Below are 24,394 nucleotides of genomic sequence, written 5' to 3' on the forward strand. Positions count from 1 at the left end.
CACTAATTTTGTGTGATGAGCACAGATATTTTTTCCTGAGTCATGGGTGTTTGTGTTTATGTATTTAAGTATTTGTATATTATACATATCGTTGTCTGAGTACCCACAACACATGCCTTCTTGGGGTTACCGTAGGTCTTAGACAATCTGTCTAAGAATGTCCTATAATAAATAAATAATAATACTGAATTATTTAAAGGAATTTATTTTCTAAACTTGTAATGCGTAATGCATGCTTCGTAAAAAAACTAAGTAACTTTCTATCGGTAAATTATGCCTAATATTAATTGGTACAATAAAATCAGTCTATTTGGTAATCAAAACGTACAAAATATGGGTTTTATAATAGGCGCTGAATTTCCTATATCTTATAACTAGTTTTAAATGCGTAAAAAAAATAGTACACTACAAAGAATTCAAATGCAATTTATGTTGAAAAATACGAAATCTTAACGTACGCTGTAGTTGATTCTCTCATCACACGAAACTAATTAATACTTATTGATTACAAGAACAAGAAAAAACACATATACACATATTCACACTAAACAATGTTTTCGTCTGCGGTAACTGTACAAGTATAAATGCACTAATTTCAACATTATTAAATCCATTGGTACATTTTAACTCAAAAATTGCACAGCAGAGGACAGTGAAAACAGGTCCACATTGCTACAGTTTTTGTACCTAATAGCTTTACTCGATTTATTGCCCTCTTTTTAAATAAACCTATTTCTTAGCCTCGTGAAACTTTAGGAATTCAGCACCCGCCGCGAAAACGTCGTCAGCAAATACTTTTGGCGTTTGTAAGGCGGCAAAGTGCCCTCCGAAATCCAGGGTTGTGGACCGCACTAGGTTGGGGAATTTGTCCCGGAGAACCCAATCGGGATGGTACATTACTTCATATAGGAACTTTATGGCAGCTGTTGGCACTCTCGTGGGTATTCTGGAAGAATAAACTCATCTTAGTGTAAAATCAACTAGTCACTTGTGTGTTGGCCATTTTCTAAAATTAATTTAACATATCTATCTTAAGACCAGGCTGGCCTAGTGGGTAGTTAAACTGCCTATGAAGCAGATTGTCCCGGGTTAGAATCCCGGTAAGGATATTTATTTATGCGATGAATACAGATATATATTTGTTCTTGAGTTTCATGAGCGTTTTTATATAAGTATGTTCTATATACGTATGTATTACGTCGCCTAGTACTAGTACCCAATGTACCCATAGTAGAATCTTTGCTTAGTTTGGGGCTAGATCGATTTGTGTGTTGTCCCCAAATATTGATTTATTTATATTATTTATAAATTTCATAGTATTGATTGCCGTTGATCAGTCCGTCAATAGTGGTTGATGCAACTGGCCTTAATACACGCCACGTTTTTCCTCCAAATTGTATGCTCCAAAATTATGGCAAATTTATTTAAAAACGATGGATGCCGGCTAACAAGATTAGGAATCGCCTGATGGCAAGCGGATAAATCATACTCTAAACATCATCACTGTCTTGAGATTAAACTATGAAAACCCTTAAGCTTTGTACAATACAGATTACTTAGTTTACTTACCCATGCAATGCATAGACTTCAGGTGCAGTCGTCGAATAACCTTCCGCGTATAACCTCATAGAGGTGACAATGCAGTTATTCACCCATTGTATGGTCACAGTATCCAGTACGTCATCCAGTTCCAAGTTTTCCAAGCCTCCATGGGGTGTGTGTAATTGGTCCCGGTTACTGCATATAGCCATTTTTTCCATAATGTAAGCGGCCAGGCCGGATGGCGAGTCTGTTAAGCCGACACCTGAAACATTTTTTGCATTTCAGTAAGTCTATAAAATATCCTCTCTAAATCATAAGGACCTGTCAAATTTAATCTATATATTAAAAGTAGCTAGAAACAGAATATAATTTTATTCGAATGTGCGGCAGTTCGTGATGCTTAGGCAATCATTTATTTTCCTTTATTTGATAATGAAAATAGAGTGAGAGTATATTTTCCAATAATTTAATAGATAGTGAAATTATTATGCTGACCTTGTTAAATCACACAGACATGATAAAAATAAACGAATAGACGGCCAAGTTTTTAAGTCTGTATACCTCTCGCGTCGAATAAATGGTCCCCATGGCAGTTCCTTCAAGTATCTTTTGGTTGGGCTTAATTTGAAAAACAAATTATTGTAACTTTATCCAAAAAATGCCAACACACATTTTACGCGACAGCTACTCGATATAAAAATGTGTCATAGGGATCATTCCCCATTATTCGACGCGAGAGGTATAGGTAATTTATTTTGACGGTGGTTCTTTATAAGTTCTATTACAAATCACAATTTGAGAATCCAGGGGAAAATCGATAAGATTCTGTTAGGTTACGTGTAGGTCTCCCTTTATATCTTCTATATTCGTGTACTTCCTTTGTTTTATTCCCTAAAATGTTCTTGCTACTTTATTACTTACCAACCGTATCAGGTTTAGTCGACTGGATGTGGAAGTAGCCACTCTCTCGTACAAGGTATCGGAACAGATTCTTCAAGGGATATATACGATGCGAATGGTCTCCAAGCAAACTGGGTGCAAGCGAGCCTAGTAGGAGCTTCACACTGCTTAGAGACATCGACGATAGCGGCATGTTTGTATGGAGTCTAAAAAGAATAGGAAATTTGTTTTTAGCCTGTTTACAAAAGAAGTTTGACTTTATTTGTACGGAATAGGGATTATTTCTCATTGCGTCTTTATCGCCAACTTGGCTTCTGATTGAAACCACGTGGTTTGAACTGATAACAATTTAGATTCACAATGCTTGCTCGATTATCATTATCAAATAATGTGCATGTAATCATAGGTCATTCACATTTGTATGAGATTATCATGTTCGTACCAGGGTTTTATTAAATATAGGTAGTCTTATTATTTTCTTTAACAGTCCCACACGATTTGTGAAATTCAACTGGGTGTTATTGTGATTGGACAAGTGCGCATAGGCTACCCAAGAAGCTAGCGTAGATAAAGGGTTAGACCCCATTGCATCACCTTTTCTTTTTCCTGTCTAGTTCTAGGTATAGTTTGCCTGTTAGGCGCAGCTTTTTCCTTTTTTTTTTTCGCGTACATTTTGTACAAAATGTTATATGAGATAAGGTTAACTTCACAAAAAAAAAATTGTTTTTAATGTATTTGGACATAAAAATCAAATGCTAAATAGTAAACCTGTCACTTAAAATCAATTTTTAAATTTTTTTTTCGTAAAACCTAGTTATTGCAAAGTATTGCTTGTCACTTTTTTACATTGGGTACTCAATGAGGATATTTAGACTACGTCCCATACTAGCAACATCGCCATCAAATTTTATTTTTTCAATTGGTTTTAACTCTGAAACTAGGCGAATTCCAGAAAAGTTTATAGGACATTTTAATTGAAAATTGTAGGCTTGTATGGCGTATCTAAATGCTTGGTCGAATTATGACTTCTTGAATTATAACTTGTTCTTACCCTAACACGTCATCGGGGTAAATGGTAGCCATATGAGTGGCGACCTGGGAGCCCCAATCGCCTGCTTGTATGTAGAATTTATTGATTCCCAGCCGTTTCATCAGATTCTTCATTATTATGCCTATGTGTACTGGATTTAGACCCGGCTTGTTCGTACCCTGAAATGCAGTTTTACGAAAAATGTTAAACGCAAATTAAAAAGGTCCGACGCAGTACAAGTTATAACCGGATCATTTATCACGGGGGTGTTTTAGACTGTAGAAAGTCATTGAAGACGAAATTTAAAATATGATGAATTAATCTAGTGTAAATTAAATTAAGTAATGCCAGAGACAATTTTATTTAAATTTAAATAACCATTAATTCTTGTATAACGTGGGCTACAAAGACCGGATTCATACGGATTCGTATGAATAATCACTAAATAACCATGGATCTTATTAGTGGCCATAGTATTTATAATACCTATTACCCCTGTATAGGCTGTTTATTTCAACGTCTAGCTAGCCATACTGAATAATTTTACTGTGACCAGATGACCAACCCCTAAATTGCGTGTTGACTTACTTAGCTATCTTATCTTTTTTTTGTCTAAGGAATAGCAATTTTACTCGCGTTTTTGAGGTGGGTAGTGCTCTATATGACGACCTATGACGTAAGTATGCTCGGTCCGGACGAAGAATAAACAAAAATACTTGTTGTATTTACGTTAAATTATTTATACCGACCTCAGAAAACCCAAATCCAGGTAAATCAGCAGCAATCACTTCGAACACAAAATCATATCCATCTCTAGAAGTCGTTAAAATCGGAATAACTTTATCAAACTCCTTCGAGGAGCTGGGCCAACCATGCAGCATAAGCAACGGTAATACTTTCACATTCTTCACTGTAGGCTTTACTCGTATGAAATGGATATCTAGACCCTGAACCTTAGTCTTGTAATGTGGGAATCGGTTCAGCAGTTCCGCTCGCTTTTTAAAATCGTACTTTTCTGCCCAGTACGATAATAACTTCTCTAGATATGCGGTATTCATGCCATACTCAGAATTGATGCCATCTAGGGGTGGTGTTAGGGGGCGTCTGTTTTTTATCCTCTGCTTTAGATCAGCGATCATCTGAAAAGAATAATAAGATGTTATGTGCTGATGAGTGTGTACAGTCAAGTGTAAAAATATGGGTGCACACGAGTTGCTCAAAAATCTTATGTCGACGAATTAAGAGCTATGAGACATATTTTTGAGTAAATTGTGTCGACCCATATTCTTACACTTGACTGTACGTATTTAATTAATATTTGAAGAACATATGTTTAGACAGTTGTTTTGCAAAGAATGTTGTTTATGTTTTAGAATGAATTTTATGTCTTACGGATTTGAAATAAAACTTGGATAGGATATACATTTACCTACTTATATATTTTCCCTGTTATATGCGCTACCAACTTACTATTTGAATTCGGTGAAGGTGATGAAATTTGGAACAGAGGTTTATTTATTAGCCGCTACTAATTTTAGAAGGATAAATTTAAAAAAATCACAGTGTAATGAAAGACGGGCGAGGAGCCGGTAGGCCCAGGCAGAAATGTCGGGATGACCTGAATGCATATTTCAACGACTGGCCGGCGATCGCTCAAAACCGAGAGGAACATATTTTAGATTTAGGTTTATTTTATTCATATGAACAGAACACTGGGATGTATCCTTTTCAAATGCCTACTTTTACCTACTACATTGTGTACATACATATATGTTATGATATACCTCGTACGTTTTAAAAATAAACTATCCACGGACATCTATTCTGTTGATTACTACCTGCCAGCGTAATAATGAATAAACGAAATTTCAAACGAGTACAGTGGATACTGATTTGTGATTAGCTTGTTTACACTCGGCCGGCGGTCTAGACTAGCCGCAAAAACTTATATTAAAACGTATAATGGCTTGTAATAGACATTGACGTCACAGGGCTGACACGCCATAGTACGGTAATCGTTTTGCTGTCTATCTGCACACGACATTACGGTCGGTATGCGCATCAACGTGTGTGTAAGGCAATGTGGCTCAAGAAAAGTTGTTATTTACTCGAATTGACAAGCATACGTACATGGCACAATACACTGGCATATTGAATTTTCCGTCATTGCGTTACTAATCTTGGCAGTTAGAGTCTGTCGATCTGTAGTCAATCTGCCGCCGCAGAGTGGGGTAATTAGCGACGTAACGCGTTTCAAACATACAAAAATATACAGTTTAATTTCCTCCTTTTCCTTTTAAAAATTAGTAGAATCCTTAAATACTTATGTACTAATAGGTTTTCTTTTAAACCAGCATCTTACCGTGTCTTCAAACTCAATTTTGAACGGCCGAATGCTGGTGTCTACTTCTTTTGGCTGTGGTTCTTTGCCCCACCACCGATTCGGGTCCAGTTGTGGCATTTCAGGTACTCTGTGCAGGGAGTAAGCCAAGAAGACCGCGTAGCCTACGGCCACGGCCGCTACTAACCAAGATAGGTGTTTGAACATCTGAAATTGTGACAAGAAATATTTGTAAGATTTATATATGCACTCAGAAGGCAGCCGCCTCCTGAGTTCGGAATGGACCCCTTTTTAGTAAATTAAATAAATAAATAACCACAAGTTGCACACCTCCACATTGATATAATACCTATAACTAGAACGTGGTCTTTGGACAAATATTAAAAACGCATATTGATTTGGTTGTAGGTTAATATTTAGCTAAAGTATAATTACAAAGTATCATAACAACAGTATTCACGGATAAATTAACGATTTCCGATAATTACTTTGCAGTCTGTATATACGAGTAAGAAAGCACTTCTGGTAACGTAACCTCATTGAATAATATATCAAGTCCATCTGATTTGCTTTTTAAATGATGGCACTTATTCGTTTGTTAAAATAATTTCAGTGTTTTCTTTATTTGGGAATATAGATTTGGAAATATATTTGTTAGAACAGTTATGTTTTTTTTTTCTTTTCTTCTAATTTAACATTTTTTTACTCACATATTCCTACCAAGTGACTCTTCACATAATATTAATTATTGTAGATTGCGTAAACGGGAGTATCCAGAAAATAGTGTACCCAATTAGCGTGAGTTGTTAAGAAAAGTTAATCGCTGTCAGTTTTGTCAGAACAATTAAGTATAAAATCTTTATGGAAATCAACCTTTTGCCTTTTTTAGGGTTCCGTAGCCAAATGGCATAAAACGGAACCCTTATAGTTTCGCCATGTCCGTCTGTCTGTCTGTCTGTCTGTCTGTCCGAGGCTTTGCTCCGTGGTCGTTAGTGCTAGAAAGCTGAAATTTGGCATGGATATATGAATCAATAAAGCCGACAAAGTCGTACAATAAAATCTAAAAATTTAATTTTTTTTAGGGTACCTCCCCTTCACGTAAAGTAGGGGTGAAATTTTTTTTTCGCTTCAACCCTAAGGTGTGGGGTATCGTTGGAAAGGTCTTTCAAAACTAATAGGGGTTTTCAAAAAACATTTTTTTGATAAAGTGAATATATTCGGAGATAATCGCTCCGAAAGAAAACAAAATGTGTCCCCCCCCCTCTAACTTTTGAACCATAAGTCCAAAAAATACGAAAAAATCGTGGAAGTAGAGCTTAAGAAAGACATTAAATGAAAACTATAGCGGACATGATCAGTTTAGCTGTTTTTGAGTTATCGCAAAAAGTTTTCCCTTCATAGTAAAAAGACTTATTTTAATTAGGTACTGATTATGCAAATTTGCCTATTTGTTTAACTCAGGTGAAAGGTACCGTTTCATCCCTTGGTTAACAATTTACTATACTTTAAGCTCCAGTTTAGCTTATTGTGACGGAAGAGTAACTACGGAACCCTACACTGAGCGTGGCCCGACATGCTCTTGGCCGGTTTTTATTTACATTGTAATATCGCTTATAGTTTATTAATTGAACACCAAAACTAAATTTAAATTTAATGCTTAAATATCACATATAAAACTGACACCAATTAACTTTTCTTAACAACGCACACATTACGATACAAGTGCGAAAAATAGGAAATTCGAAACAAGTGGCGATAAATTAACACGACCGAAGGGAGTGTTGTAAATCAACACGAGTTGCGAATTACCTATTCGCACATGTATCGTACAACGTTTTAGCGTACATTGCCCTTTAAATGTTCGACACAGTAACGTAATATGCTAATTTTCGCACTAGTGCGATAAAGTAGCACCATATGTACTGTAAACATAAATATAATATTAAGATGAAAGTGGAGGTTCGACGCGAAATCGCCTTTTCAACAAACGTAGTCCTCATTTTCCTCTGTGGATATTAACATTTCAAAATATTTTGACACAATTAGTTGTATGTTGTATACCGACCACAGCTATGGCCTACGTTTGTCTTTTCCGAATTTTAAATTATTATAAGAGTTCGAATCGCATTTAAAAAATTGTATGAAATCTGTTTATCGCTCCTAATTTTTACAATAATCAAAAAATCTAAAAAAGTCAAACGTAGGGGCATAGCTATGGTTAATATACATCAAATTATGAAAAATATTTTTCATAATGTCAATATACAGAGAGAAAAATGAGGACTACGTTTGTATGGAGAAGCGGCCGTCCCCTTTCCTCTTAAATAATGGAATGGCCTTTTATCCAGTTTGATAATGTGCCGATTTATAACAGTTCCTAGTAGGTTCTACTTATGTTGACAATAACTGCAACTATAAATTACAAATAATGCTTAAGTATTGTACAAGTCTATTTTTTAACATACTAAACGTTTGAAAACTTAAAAAAACTTACTTTAAAAGTATGTCTAATGTCTACCCTCTAAATATAATGATTATTCTTAAAAACTTCATTAATTAAAATCACGAGCATTCAATTTTTGAAATTTGTTTTTCTGTATTAAACATTTATTTTTAATTTGTACGTGTTTATATAAATGTACGCAAAATTATATGCCGCTGCCTTATGGCCAGATCCGAGAAACCAGATCAATTAATATTTTCTAAATCCAATTCAATCAGATATTTTTGTGTTAGTAGTGGCGATACGTTTTCTACGACCACCTTCATAACCAAAATATTATAAAAAATGAGTGTCCGACCGAAGATTCGGTTTAAGTCAAAAAATCATGTTTCGGCCGCAGTTTCAGTTCCGGCCAAAGAATGGCCTAACCATTTGGCCGGGCCGAAACTTACGAAATTCTACTATGAAACTAAACTGTGGCAAAAACCAAAGGTTGGGTAACATGTAGGACAACAATATTAATATACGAGGGCAACATTAAATTATCGTAGAAAAGACTGCTTAGCGATCATATAGTAAAAATAGGCATATTATTTATGAATATATAACTTTTTTTTAGGTTATATGCCTTTGGTCGGTACTTGTGTTTCCGGATTGCTAGCAATTTGGAAATTGTACGTTGATTCCAATTTCGACCCAAGAATTTTTTGGTGTCACTATTTCAAACGATTTTCATTGTGAATTCAGCCAACAACAGAGTTATATTTTCATAATAAAGCCTAGTTCTCGTAGGTTTATTAATTAATGGATGATCTTAGAGAAGCATGTCAATCAAGAGCGACGTCAAAAGATAACATCGCAGTTGTGCAGTTAATAAGAAAACATCGACAAAAATTGTATATCAGCAGTTTCTGACATCCCTCAGTAATTTACATGACACTTAAAAAATTATTGCATAAATATTTATGTGTGAAAAAAACTTAATCCGGATGGGGTACCTCATGAATTTCATACAAAACCTCCGAGGATCTAAGATCGCCATACAAAAAAGACATTGGGAGAATGAGCTATTTACGCTTCAGGGTAATCTTATCCTAATGAAAATTTGTACGCGTGATCAGAAAAAGTTCAAGCACACAATAAAATAAAGAGTGACGGCTTAATTAGTTTAGCTTTTTTCTATTCTAAACACTTTCAGTTTGCCCCTCGTACTGATTTATGTAAGTATACAGAAATTAATTGGTTTATTAGAAAACATAATTCCCCTAATTAGGGCGCCACTGGACGGCCAACGCAGTCTTAATGTGTATAAAAGCAGCTTTATGACATTTTTTCAGCGATTTTAACAACAAAAGTTTCTGTTTCGGCCGAAACTAGAACCAAAGCCGAACCTTCGGTCGGACACTAATACAATTATTAAAATTACCTGTGCACCGAATCTTTTATCTACAAATGCCATTTCCATTATATCTTTTGTTTAATATCTGTTTAATAAATACATACCCAATTTCAGATAAACATAGACTATCCAAATTTGAATCGAACTATGATTAAAGTTGAATGAACCTTATATGTATACGGTTCCAATTTACCACGGTTAATTTACAATGTTTATTAGACAAAGATACACGCTGTTTAACACTTTTTATTATATTTTACGAATTGTGATTCAGAATCATTATCTATTATAATAAATGAAGGTAGGAAGCTAAATGTAATAGGGTTTTGTTTTGTCCAGTTTACGATGATTCAACGTGTGATAGATAACTAGTTAGTAATCGTTTAATATCAGTAAACAATGTGTACGTGTTTTCAACGTATAACTTAATTCTTCTGCTAACTAAAAGTGTTACAATAGGAAACAAAAAAACAATACCCAACTTTAAAATACGAGACACTCAAAAAATTGTTTAAATATTCTTAACCTACCTTCTACACAATGAAAATAAACACAGTATTCACCGGTCTTCATAAATGTACATTAATCATTAATTTAACTAATATCTCGTATCTTCCGCGAGCGTATCTTGCACGTGCGCGCGCGCACGCGTCACTTGCCAAAATCTCGCTCGAGTTCGTTGGAACAGTTTATTTAGTAGCCTCGACCTTACGTTGCCGTGGTAATCACTGATACCTTCAGACTGAACGATACGCGCCGCATCTATTACTTACCTTACGAGACAGACTGACTTGTTTGTCTTATCTAGTTTCATACACCTATCTAGAGAGGGATAGATACGTTACGCCACTGAAATTCTACTCATTGATATCAGCGCTGCGCGATCTCACGGTTTTTTTTTTTCAAATTATTGCCATAGAAATGCTTACGTTGTAAAGGAGTAGCATCAGTACTTTTGTTACACTGTGCGTGTCATTTTACGTAACGTGTATTGTACACCTTAGTAACGGGACATTATGAATAATAAAAAACTAAGCAGCTAGAGGTTTTTATCCTCTGTAAGAGATTTTATTTTTTAGAAATTGAGTTATATTTGTGTTTAGTTTTTTGGTAGGTATGTCCGTTGTTGGTATTATCATGAATGTACCATATGTTTATATTAATATATTACTGTGTAAATAAAATCACTTTACTAAGTATTTTTTGCGAGTAGGAACTAAACGTGTGCGCCGCGCCGGCGCGTTGCCTCCGCCGACGATTTTTCCACGCCGCCGCCGATAATTTTGACCGGCGTACAATCAGCGTGGAAATTATTGATACTTATTGTGACTTATCGCATGTTACGTAGTGAGTAGATAGTGTCAAAGGTATAATTTAAAGATGCTTATGCTTTTTCACTTATTATTTGCCAGTGAAATAAGTTGGCGTCATTTTTGTCGTTGCGATGGTAGCTGCGATAACGATTTACCGTTAATTTAAAACAAGATCTAGTTTCTGGATTACATGTTATTATTTGATATTTTATTGTACGGCTTTTTATAGATAGCATTTTGTTTTACTTTAATATTCTCTTGATTATCAGTTTAATCAGTAAAGTGAAGTCAAAGAAAATAGCAGGCTTATGCCAATAAATAAAGAGCTTATTGACGTAAACAAGCTATTTTCTTCTTAGAAACTCCATCTGCCACCACAATTTTAAACGCGTGTTTTATGATTTTTGTGTGATACTGGTGACACGCATAAGGGTAACTGTATATTGTGTGATTAGTAAATCATATACATCATATATATATATTATATGATTTACTTATCACACAATATACAATTTTACTTAAAATTACCCATTTCATATGAATTTATATGGTGATAATCAGTTGGTTTTATTTCGCATTAATATAAAAATTGCACTTAGTGACAATCTATAATTCTAAGGAGAGAGGGGCTTAAAACAGTTTTATGGAATACAATGGATTACCATAAAATGGTCCTACTTATCTCCAATATTTGCTCCAAATGAAGGAAATTATAACATTGTTTAAGACTATTAATTATTTTTCCTACTCTTCTACTGTTATCTGTCATTTATGCATTCATTAACACGAATATAAGAACATACATTTTTATGAAAAGAAAAGTCTATTCCTCATAACAGCACTTGTGCTTTTAATCGCTATAACGTTACTGCGATTAATGGCTACCAACCTAACAAAATCAAAACGAATACAGTTTTAAACTAAGTGCATTGCTGCCAACTTACAAAATATTCATTTGGTTGCATAGTAAAAACTTATAATAAGAAAAATAAGTAGGAAAAGATATACATAGATATCGTTGCCCCTACCTATAGTACTATTAGGTATTTAGGGGCGCAAAGTCACCACGTTGTGCGCCAAATTAATAGATGCAGGCCAAAAAATAGAGACATGATTATGACCACCGTAGCAATTCAAAATATGTATTTATATTTGTTTACCTGAGCATATATAATTATACACAATAACATAGAATTGTTATATTTGAACATATTAGACGTTAAATAATTTTTCAGAATTGGAGCATAATTACCCACAGGGGAGCAAAGTAGGACCATTTTACGGTATTCAATAAAAAGTTTCTCAAGCAACTTAAATTTTTCATCAGTGGGCTCGTCTTTCAAATCTTTGGATAGGCGCTCGTAGTATATAGGACTAAAGACACGTGAGTTTTTCCCTGCAAGTGATGCATCAACTTGCCAGGGACGTTTATTTCCGAAAACTACGACAAGTTAGTTGGGATCTGACAAATTTTAAACAAATATAGTGAGTAGTGCAAGTAGTGCATCATATATTATTTGGTAACGTTTTTTTTTTATTTCATAAAGTCAAATGATAGGTGAGGCGGCAACGGCTGGCAAAAGCCAGTACAGAAACCCAGGGGACCAGGAAACCCCTTAATGAAAGCCAGTTACTAGGGAAATCAAGTTATTACACCTATATTCATTCACTTATAACTATTTACATCTATACGTAGTCCGTCCACTTACCAGCAACCTGGATTGATCAGAATTTTCAAGAAAAACTACAAATTAATTATTTTTGTTAAGAAACCTGAAAATCAAGGTCACGCCGATTTCACCCCGATCACGCCGTCCACGTCGGTCATAAAATCATCAGATGCCGCCGCCGATGATTTTGCCATCGGCGCACATCTCTAGTAGAAACACAGTTAAAATTTTATTGAAAGAACTCATCACATTTATGTTTAGTTTTTTTTTTTCAGAATTAAGAAAGAGTAAACTGACACTTTCACTGGATTTTTAGCTAGAAAGAACTTATTGGAAAGAAAGTTATTTACATTGCTCCTTTAGATTTATTCTCAATTTTTTTTAAATATATAAACACCTTAATTAAAAATTATATTTCAAACATCTGCCAATTTCATCTTCGCGATTCTGAATATTATAAAAAAACGTTAGTTACTAGTAGCAATTTTATATTCTGTACATCCGTGGGTAGATAAAATTTGAGCTATTGAATACCATTTTGTGATGTTTAAATGTAAATATGTTCATTGTTAAGTGTTGACTGGGTAAGGCCCAGTTTTTACACATTGATTATGATTAGTGACATCGACTGATTTTTTTACTGGCTAGTGAGAGCGACGATCATCAGTTCTCAGGTGGCTGACGTAGCCTATTTTCGCAGTAAATGTACGGCCACACTCACCGCAAGTCAGCACCCCTCAAACAAAAGTCGGGCCTTTAACTCGTCACGCTTCTCGTCGAGTTCCACTCGCCTCTGCTCTTCAAAGGCTTGCACTTTTGTACTCACTGTATGCCTCCACTTCGGCCGATCTCGTGCCGAAGTCTCCCAGTGCGATGGTTCAATGTAACATGTCCGCATATGACGCTTCAGCTTCAGCACATCTTTGTAGCGCAACAATTGGCCGCCCTGTTTCCTCTTACCACTTTGCAACTAATCGATAATGTAATGGAGTTAAAAACATGCAATTACTCACTTAAGAAGATTGGATTGAATTCGGGTCAAACGGTCTGGCCATGAAAACCGGCCCTCCAATGAGCAACATGAATATCCTCGAGATTTTGACGCTCGGGCAATATTGCCAAAGAACTTAGCCGCCACCAGACAAGCCCACCTACGATTTTATTTTAAAACTACATGCTGAAATAATATCAAACTTGACATGAACACATCTGTCTGGTATTAGTAGACCGGTCTAGCCTAGTGACCCTGCCTATGAAGCCGATGGTCCTGGGTTCGAATCCCGGTAAGGGCATTTATTTGTGTTACGTACACAGATATTTGTCCCTGAGTCATGGGTGTTTTATATTTATATAAGTATGTACCTATTTAACTATATACATATGTATATCGTCGCCTAGTACCCATAGTACAAGCTTTGTTTATTTTGGGGCTAGGTCGATCTGTGTAAGATTGTCCCCAAATATTTATTTATTTATTTTAGTTGCTAAATATTGTCGTCGCATCATCCTTCATCCGCTGGTTGAAAGTATCAAATGCAATTTCTTTTATTCGCATTGCGCTTGCAAATTGGTTACAACAGCGGAGAGAAAGTATGCATTGAGAAAGTGCTGCACTCTTGACTCTAAAATATAGGTCATCATTACACAACCCGGTGACCGTTAACTTGTAGTTTTACATGCTTTTGTAAATATAAGGAGCGTAAAAGATTGTCATCCTGGCTACGCACTCTGATATAAGTAATACATTCTACATATCGATCTATTGAAATGACAATAGGTGTTATACATATTTGAGTTTATGTCACATAACAAGCGCGACTCATAAGTTGTACGTAGTTTAGTCGATCATATGTTGTAAATTTTTAGGGTTCCGTAGTCTACCCTTATAGTTTCGCCATGTCCCTCCGTCTGTTCGTTCGTGGCTTTGCTCCGAGATCATGCTAGAAAGCTGCAATTTGGCATGGATACATAAATCATGCATGGCGACAGAACAGTAAAATAAGACTATAAAAAAAAAATTAGGGTACCTCGCTTACAAAGTGTATTTTTTTTATTTCTTAAGTAGTTCTCGAGATATTTAGCGATGTGACAGACGACCCGACAGACAGACGGACTGAGTCGCACCATAAGGGTTCCTTTTTTACCTTTCTGGTACGGAACCCAAGTAAAAAATACATGTTCTAATCACACCGTGTGTGTGTCTCTAGCCATTTGGACAAAGCCGAACATACATAACATTTGGACATATGCATTAGGGTATTTAGAACCAGTATACAAAGTATCATAACAACCGGTGTAGCGGATACGAAGAAATTAACAAATTACAATTCTGACATTTTGACAAATGTAATAATTGCCGAACATTTCGAACAAATTGTAAAAAACTTTACCAATGATTAATACAGTACGTTTATTTTTGTCGTCGATTATTGGAAATAATATTTGCTTAAAATTTAGTTGTTTATAGTTCGTGTCATCCATGATGACGCGCAGATTTGTCACATCTAACCTTTAATAACAATGCAAGTCAAGGCATGCGTCGTCGTGAATGACACTACTTTTTTCTAATAAAAAAAATTACAGCATTCCTGAGAAGTAACCCTACGTGGAATTTCAGGGTTTGTCCAATGGCTAACGAGACACTGTATTGTATTCTACTATGCCTTTGTACTAAGTCATGTAATCTGTTAAAACAGACCGACGAATATTACGATAATTAGGGTTCGTAGTACTAGTACAGATCTCTAAAAAAATGTAGGTAAGTTTAGTAATCGAATCAGAACTTAAAACAATTGCCAGTCAGCGTGAGTCTACTGAAAGAATTTAAATAATAATCCCTCGTGAAATAAACTTAACCCTTTATAAGGCTTAAGGGTGTCAGGAATAATGCAAAATTGAACCCTATCATTTTGAAATAAAGTTCGAAATCCGGTGAGAAATATATTCCCTCTGCCTTATGATGGCTTAAGTCTCACAAAAGGAATGAATTCGCTGAATTGCTGGTCCTACACGTGTAAGCAAGTGATCGAACGATGGTATCGTTTTCTACTGGCTTTAGATTTGTCCTTCGAATTCTTTTATTAGTGTCTACTATTAACTATGCCTACCTAATAAAACAAGTGCAATAGAGTCAGACCAAGCTAAGTTGGCAGCGATTTGATAGCCCAGCCGGTGCAAGTGTTTTTTTAAACGTCAAGCTTCTATGAAATTATGACGTTTACTTAAGGCTTGCACCGTCTAGGCAGGCTATCCAAATCGGTGCCAACTTCTCTTGGTCTGACTAGTAATTTAATAAGTTGTGAAAATTTTATTTTGGCTAAATAAATATTATATTATTATTTTACTATAGGGACATTATCCCACGACGGACATCCCACGGTACAAGACGACACAAAATTTTATTGCCGAATTTACTTTCCTTCCAATAATCATCGAGACGCAGTAACAAATCCAAACTCAACTAGGTTGCGTTGTTATATCACAGAGTTTCTATGGCCACCTCCGGTCTCCACCATTAGTTCATTAGATCATCTTGATCACATCTTGATGCTATCATAATATTTTCATTGTCACTGGTCTTGCATTAGTACATATGCCCAATTTCAGCTCAATCGGAGTAACAAGTGGTCGAAAAATGGTTTGCTTGAAGAAAACGTTACATACATACCTACTTAAGTACTTGCCTACTTATACATATACGAACATTGCAAGTTAAATTAACGCTTGTAAAATGTATCGACATCAGAATATATCAATATTAAAAATGATTAAATCTCTTATCAACAAAATTATCTATACTTACATTATAAATATTTATTCTTTTATTTAGCAAAATGTTATCAGATAATATCCATTTCGCGGTAGGTAGGCCCCCAGATTATTAAGTTTTAATCGCCCTCCTGTACATCCGTAATATGTACCTACGAATTCGCCAGAGACAATTTCTAAGTTAAGGCCCCGTGGGTTAAGGTTCTTTTCTCACTCTCACTAAGCGTAAACGAGGGCGACACGGCTGTGCGTGCCCGGGATGTCATGTCTTCGAATTTTAATTTTTTGTAAGTTTTAACAAAAAAAAAGTAATGGATGAGTTCAATCCAAAATAAAATTGCGCATTCTTAGAAACAATTTTCATATTATTTATTGTTACAAACTTTTAAGGTGCGGTTTTAGACCTATGTTCATTTTTTTTCTATCGAGCGAAAGTCAAGAGATTTGTTTTTTGAATCGATGTAGTTACTAAAGAAATGCCTCAAGATTGCTACTTAAAATGTTGGCAACGGTATTGTGATCTAAAAAACGCTACGATTTTTCCAAATCTGCTGGCTGAATCTACTGCACCTTAAGCGTTTTCAATAATTGGTCACGGGTGGGTGCTCATTCTACACGTGTACAGAACAGAGCACGGGTAAGACAGATACTCAATACCTAAACGTCATAAATCACATTTTTTATGTCGAGGCCACGATACTCTGGTTAACCCAAGACTCACCCGCGCTAGACGGAGTTCCTTAAACTGTATCACATGCAAATTGATTTTATTGATATTTATGTTGCTTCTGAGTTTAATAAGTTCCATGCGTAAAATTTTGTAAGAATTTGTGACGCATTTTTTTCTGTTTCTTGCGACACGTATTAGATTATTGATAAAACCCATTCTGGGAATTGACTATTATTTGCCTTACCTTATTACCAGTGGGTACAAATATGTTATTGATTCCAACTTTCGTGTCAGGGCATTGATATATATCTAAGGACGGGCCTTACGGGTAATATTCATATTATAAGGCCAGTACAGTGGTGTCACGCATACGAATTAAAACTAGTTGCGTTAGACTGCACGATTGGCTCGAATTCGTGATTGACACCACTGAACCAGCACAATTCATAGTGCCCTTAGTTATATATCAATGTGTTAGGGATTTTAGGGGCTGAAAAAAATCTACAAGAAATAAAAAAATTGACCATTCATGAAAACTAGGTACTTTTTCTACTCGACGTGACTATTCGCATTCGTTTAATTATATAGTTCTTACTCAATAAGGAAATGGAGTTAATGTTTGGCTTTGCGTGAGTACCAGTGAATACGCGCGAACTTATAGGCATACCTACAGGGCCGGATTTAGGGGAGGGCAACCGGGGCTACAGCCCCGGGCCTCCACAAAAGGGGGGCCCCCACAATAGAGACTTCGGAAAATTTACTATTTTATTTGGAACATAATTTGGGGCCAGGGGGCCTCCACTCCTTTATTGCCCGAGGCCTCCAGACCTCTAAATCCGGCATTGCATACCTACCAATCCCATCACCATGTGGGATACTTACATAGCTTGAAAGAAAGAGAGAGATGGGCATACCTACAAACTGACATAATTGTTTCACATGTACTGTTTGCGCATGAAGATATTCACTTTTATTTAACTTGCAATGTAGGTATGTAAATTATACTTTGTACGGGTCAAACACTGCAAGTTAAATTTGACTCACTTCTCTGTTTTCAAAGAAGCTGAAAATTTGCACACATAAGTATGTAAGCTGGGTGACAATGCAATATTATGGTACCATCGAGCTGATCTGAAGATGAAGCCATGAGGTAACCATTGGAACTCTGTGATAAATAAACGCAACATCATTGTGTTCGGAGTTGTTAGAATTGTTCCGATGAGTAGTCATGAGTTACCTGTATGAAAGTACAGTCAACCTACCCTATACTTAATTTCCAAATGTTTTTTGCAGCTCCGACCGACGTTCCTGATAGGCATACAGTTCCCCCTACACGAGGCGCTTAGCGGAAACCTTTCCGACGAGAGCTACGAGCAAGTGACCCAGCGGTATAGTGAAAACGGCGTCGTGGAGAGAGAGCCTCCGGACGGTGCGCAGAATGTCATGCAGTGCTATGTGCGCTCCCAAGTTGTGTCCGACAAGGTAAGCGCGAGGCTAGCTGTACGAGAGGATGTAATAACTCGCTCGTCATTTTGCTAGGCCGAGTACTCGTCACAAAGTACAGTACACGAACCCAGCAATCGGCCGAGGGCACTCTCTCGCCTCTGTACTCGGTCCGTGTGATCAAGGCATAACACAGCACACCTAGAATAGAGCAGAGAATGTGAGCGCGAAGAGCCGACAGGCGGCGCGTAAAACGTCATGCCGCACATGGGTTCGCAGGTCGAGGCCGACAAGGTAGTTATGCACGAGCCGTCCGAAGGGACCTATAGGTATGCACTTGCATACCACATTGACGAGACAGCACATCGACGACAGCGCGATAGAAGTAGAAGAACCGCCTAAATTTGCCTATTGATTATATATCCATTAATTGCGCATCTTGATTTTCAGCTTTTTATGAGCAAATCAAAAAATACTAACCTACCCTAAAAACAAATTGTCCGAACGATAGCAAAGGTCTGCGTTTTAGCTTGTGCAAAAACGCTTATATGTAGGTCCGGATATTCTGTTTTGCAGGTCGCTATTTTCAATCGATGCCCGTGAAGTTTTGAGAGCAGGTTCAGTAGTTAGAATTTTTCTTGGTAGGTCATAAAGAACTTAAGTATCAGAAGGGTCTATGGCACTTAAGACCATTGTGAGTCCGGCGTGATAATGACTCAACGAAATAAGAATGATTTATTTTTAAATTTTTTAAGCTTATTGCGGGGTCTACACAGTCTCACAGAGCCATTAGTTACACAGCAAAAAACGAAGTGCACGGCATCTGTTGCGCAATTCTGATTTTTTTTAGAACCTTTTTTTACGACAGATTAACCTCTGGCGTGCTAGGCTCCTAATATTAGTACAAATGACCTCCAATGACATTTGAATCATTATTAAATGGAACAGTTGCTTTTGTCTTCTTTCCTTCGATTTTAAAACGAAACAAATTCAATTATATTTTCGATTGATTTTCATGAATTCACCATTGATTAAAATTTTTCAGAGGTTAAAAATATTTCTTAATTTAATATATTTTTTTATTACAACACTTTTATCTGGCCTGTTATCGATAACGCAATTACCGTTTTGTTTCTCGTTGGCAAGTCATCCAAACATATGCATCAAGCCGCGTGGTTTTCCGATATACCCGCATTCCAAAAGTAAAAAATAAGACTGATTACTGCAAAGCCGAAAAGAAGGACGAGATTCGAAAGTCCAAGGTTTTTTTTGTTTGTTTTAGATTTCTGTTTTACCCTGTTCATTATTTCAGAGCGTAGCGGACTGCGTGGAGGCGATCATTGGCACTTATCTGCTACACGGCGGTGTACTCGGTGCCATCAAAGTACTTGAGTGGCTGCGTGTCCTTCCTCCCCAGGTAAGTTGTACACAAGGTCGGATCCAGCTTTATAGCCAGGGGGGCGGCACCTACGGGGAGGGGGGGGGGGGGGGTCCGCCACTGATTTCCTAGACCCAGCCAGGGCTCAGGGCGGGGGTCATGTCGCCAAGACCCCCTGGATCCGCCCTTGGTTGTACAGTCGTGTTCATACATCTTTACAAGCGCTCGTTCCAAAATATATTTAATTTACACGCCTTTAACCCCGTAAGCCCAATGTGCATTACAATGTTCACTCAGATTCAATCTAATTAGAACCCTTCATAAACCAAATACACTAACATTTTTGTTTCGTTGTGAAATTCGTCCCAGTTTACTGTATATTAAGGTTCAACTTAAAAATAGGAAAATTTTGTATGGTGAGCGTTATGAGGTATGAGGACACTGATAATAAGGTCTTGTCAATATATATTTGGAACGTTTGCTTGTAAAGATGTTTGTGAACTCGACCTTTCGCGTACAACGTCTCGTGACTCGTCGTATGGAAAGACACAAAGATTTCCTTGCGACGCTAAGCGTAACGCCTAGGTCACTAAACGCACGCTAGACACTGACTCCGACCACCCTACTTTTAAAATATACAGCGTCAAGCGTGTCATGTCCCTCAAGTAAAAAGATTACCAAGGCGGAAAACAATTTTCTTCAGCTTTAGCATACGCTCGATGAGTTTTCTATACAGAGTGCTGGGGGTAGGAACCTCTGAAACCTACATATTTTGTAACACAGATTTTATAAGATTAGGTGGAGTAAGATATATTATACTACGGGGAGGAACACTTGTAGGGAAAATAAATAACTACAGATACTCAGAGATATTAAAAACGAAATTAAATGATAATACAAACAATAAAAATACCGACGTAGAAGGACTTCTCATACAGTTCATATTGCCCCGAGCGTTTTTCTCTTCTCTTACCCCACCTGACTCTGGCAGTAGGGCATAATAAAAACTGTGTATTGAGAGTTATAGTATGTTAGTATGATTCACGATAATCCTCACCATTTTCCATTCCATTCATTTAACCATTTAGATACATTTCAGGATAACTTCGCATCATACCTCGGCAAGAAAGTGCCCACCGTGATCACAGAGGGGAAGAGCACGCTGCAAGAGCTGGACTTCCTTCTCAACAGCTGCCAGAAAGATATCGAGCAAATAATCAACTACAAGTTCAAGGACCCGTCCTTTTTACTAGAGGTAAGATATTTCGTACCTTATTAACTCTAGGGAATACTTAAGGAGAACTAGTCCACTTTGCGATATTAAAGGCCAGTTGCACCAATCACAATTAGCGGACGGATCAACGTCAATCAGCGATTATGCACTACATCTGTACACTATAATTCTTCGTGTGTGCATGTTTATGAGTATGTCAATCTTAACTAGATCACATACTAATATTTTTCACAGGCTTTATCACATCCGTCCTACATAAGAAACCGTCTGACTCGCTCCTACGAGCGTCTGGAGTTCCTCGGCGACGCCATCTTGGATTTCCTAATTACATCACATATATTCGAGAACTGCGATCAGCTGAAGCCCGGCGAGCTCACGGACTTGCGCTCGGCACTCGTTAACAACGTCACGTTCGCGTCCTACGTCGTCAAACTTCGACTGCACAAGTGAGTTTAACCCGTGGAAAATACTTCGTAATTGTAACTCTGTGCAATATTATGTTCATAGTTCCCTGTTACCCAAAGGTTATCTGGAAGTGATCGCTTCTTAGCGATAAGACCGCCTGTTGTTACCTAACTTTTAAGTGTTTTTTTCATTTCTTGTCTATTTTTAACTGTATGGTGCACAATAAAGAATATTTACTTACTTATGTTGAAAATATTAGGTTTAAATTTTTAAAGTATGCGGCATGCGCCAACATGCCTCACTGCTGGCCTCACTAGGCGTTGGTTAACTCACAAATAAAGAGCAGCGGGAAATTTAAAATGATTTAAATCTTGACTGCAGGAAATTTAAAATAATTTAAATATCTTCCATGTTTTAAGTCATACTTCTGCAGTGAACAAATGCATTTTAAAGTCAACATTTTTGGAATCCGCAGAGTCCGAAATAGTACATTACGATACAAGTGCGAAAAATAGGAAATTCGAAACGAGTGGCGATAAATTAAAACACGACCGAAGGGAGTGTTTTAAATCGACACGAGTTGCGAATTACCTATTCGCACATGTATCGTACAACGTTTTACAGTACATATGGCCCTTTAAATGTTCGACACAGTAACATAATATGCTACTTCTCGCACTAGTGCTATAAAGTAGCCCCATATGTACTGTAAAATTAATATCTAGGTTTTTTTATAATTTACAGTATGAATGCAATTATTGTCAGTAAAAGTACTGTAGATAGTAATTTTTGGTACTCAAAGTTGTACTTACTATCTTATAGGTACGGTCAACTGGGGTGAATAGGGACAAAACTTGAAATATGATATTTACCTGACAATTTCTTAAATACCTTTACTAATTGTATCTTACGATTTTAAATAATAGTAGATTTTGTATGATACTTTGTGTAGGTGTTTTTTTAATCGTCAGGTAAATGACATTTTAGTTTTGTCCCTATTCACCCTAGCCGTCCCAATTCACCCCGGTTGACGGTACCCTATTACAATTTAGAAAAAATTACACACCGGTAAAATAGTATTTGATTAGCATTTTAAATTTAAAATGGACTGAAAGTCTTCTATATATAAAATGACTATTTCAATTTATAAAATTACTCTGTTCCGTCAGATTCCTCTGCTCCCAGCTAAACCCGACTTTGGACAAGGCGATAATGATGTTCGTCGAGCACCAGGAACAGAGAGACCACGAGATCATCGAAGACGTGCTGTATCTCATCGACGAGGAGGACTGCCACATGGCAGAATACGTGGAAGTGCCTAAGGTGTGTATCTTAAAATAAATATTTTAATATTTTGGGACAATCTTACACAAACCTATCTACCACGATATATATAATATATAGAGACCATAATATTATATCCACACGCATATCGTCAGCTGAACACAACGCACGATCAGCTACAGGCTTCGTATACGTGTACTGGTGAAACCCGACAGATTTTAAAGGTGTATTTAGTGACTAAAGCCGCCTTTAGAGACCAAAATGTCATACAAAGTTTTCTGAAATCAGTTTTGTTTTTGAGATAATCACATTTTTGGGTAGTGACCCTGCCTATGAAGCCGATGGTCCCGGGTTCAAATCCTGGTAAGGGCATTTATTCGTGTGATGAGCACGGATATTTGTTCCTGAGTCATGGGTGTTTTCTATGTATTTAAGTATTTATAAATTATATATATCTTTGTCTAAGTACCCTCAACCAAAGCCTTATTGAGCTCACTGTGGGACTTAGTAAATTTGTGTAATAATGTCCTATAATATTTATTTATTATTTTGGAAAAATTGTGTCTGTATTAACTTAATAATAAACGCCTTTTTAGCTGCGACGCGACACGACTTGGTTTAGACATACATACTACCAGACATTATAGTTTTAAGGGAAACTCTTTACTCCGGGTCTGCCTGAAACGTAGTCTGACTAATTCGCGTTATGCGAAAACTTCATTTGAAATTCGCTATTCGTCTAAATCGCTATTGACCTATTACTTATATTATCTATTTCGCAATATGTCCCAAACACACACAGTAAGCCTAAGTAGCTGTTTGTCTATTTCGCGATACGCCTAATTACCTAGTGTAATGTTTTCAGGGAAGTCACAATTAGTCAGGTTAATAGTTAGGTAGGTTAGGTTCGTTAGGTAGCTTCAGATGCCCGGAGGGCAAACTACCCAGAAATAGGCGGGGCTCCGTCTAGTTACGTTTAAGAGGAAATGTTGCTCTTTTGTAACTATGAGTATATATCGTTATTTATTCAGCCCATATCCATCCACTGCTGCTATAAGCATCTGCATTATTTTGTTATTTATGCGGCCCATATCCATCCACTGCTGCTATTGGCATCTGCATTGTTACCTCTCTCCTCGGACGTGTGCTAATCTTATAAAAAAATCAAACCATTACTGTCGTATTTTAGCGGACGGGAAGTTATTACTGTATTGTTTTTTACTTTAAAAAAAAACGTATCCACTAAGAAAAACGCAAACAGCCAATTATTATAGCCGCGAGCCGTGTCTACACTACCCGGTCAGCATCATTGCAAGCTGTGTCATGTCTCGTTCTTACAAGACCGTCGTGTATGATCGTGCGAATACTGCTTAATAAAATCAAAGACTATATAACTTTTATATTTTTTTAAGGATCTCGTGCGTGCACATGCAGCTGATATAGGGACCGTGCGCGTTGGAGGGTCTGCCATCTTGTGGCCTGAAGCGGAACCATAAACATGCACATGTACACGTCACGTGTTTTCTTGTGCATAGTAGGTTCTGCCATCTTGTGGGCTACATCAGAACAAAAAA

The 24,394-nt window shown here is 36.8% G+C and overlaps 2 protein-coding genes across 3 annotated transcripts in view; one reads left to right on the forward strand and one right to left on the reverse strand.

The window, feature by feature from the left end:
* LOC133522859 (endoribonuclease Dicer) overlaps nt 1–24,394 on the forward strand; it is an 81,196-nt gene that overhangs the window by 50,156 nt on the left and 6,646 nt on the right. Inside the window, exons 27-31 of the mRNA XM_061858320.1 lie at nt 18,370–18,558; nt 19,832–19,936; nt 20,997–21,152; nt 21,366–21,577; nt 22,706–22,859. Coding sequence (XP_061714304.1) covers nt 18,370–18,558; nt 19,832–19,936; nt 20,997–21,152; nt 21,366–21,577; nt 22,706–22,859 — 816 coding nt within the window. The remainder of the gene's footprint in view (nt 1–18,369; nt 18,559–19,831; nt 19,937–20,996; nt 21,153–21,365; nt 21,578–22,705; nt 22,860–24,394) is intronic.
* Nucleotides 190–10,643, reverse strand: LOC133522866 (juvenile hormone epoxide hydrolase-like). Of its 2 annotated transcripts, none has more exons than XM_061858329.1 (7): nt 10,429–10,643; nt 5,835–6,020; nt 4,222–4,611; nt 3,494–3,651; nt 2,464–2,648; nt 1,570–1,804; nt 190–946 (listed from the first exon to the last, which is right to left on the reverse strand). In XM_061858329.1, exons 2-7 carry the CDS (start codon nt 6,018–6,020, stop codon nt 730–732), a joined length of 1,371 nt encoding a protein of 456 aa, XP_061714313.1. In that variant the 5' UTR covers nt 10,429–10,643; the 3' UTR covers nt 190–729. The 2 variants fall into 2 exon arrangements, with proteins under 2 accessions (XP_061714313.1, XP_061714312.1); XM_061858328.1 differs by lacking the exon at nt 10,429–10,643 and adding an exon at nt 10,186–10,412.

Source organism: Cydia pomonella, chromosome 11, assembly GCF_033807575.1.
Source record: "Cydia pomonella isolate Wapato2018A chromosome 11, ilCydPomo1, whole genome shotgun sequence".
NCBI lineage: Eukaryota > Metazoa > Arthropoda > Insecta > Lepidoptera > Tortricidae > Cydia > Cydia pomonella.

What these genes read in the sequence shown, in the direction of transcription:
- LOC133522866 (XM_061858329.1), bottom strand. Translation starts at nt 6,020, where the DNA reads ATGTTCAAACACCTATCTTGGTTAGTAGCGGCCGTGGCCGTAGGCTAC. An exon ending in AAATTGAGTTTGAAGACACG is followed by an intron (nt 4,612 to 5,834) that starts GTAAGATGCTGG and finishes TATTCTTTTCAG; the next exon opens with ATGATCGCTGATCTAAAGCA. An exon ending in CTGGATTTGGGTTTTCTGAG is followed by an intron (nt 3,652 to 4,221) that starts GTCGGTATAAAT and finishes ACTGCATTTCAG; the next exon opens with GGTACGAACAAGCCGGGTCT.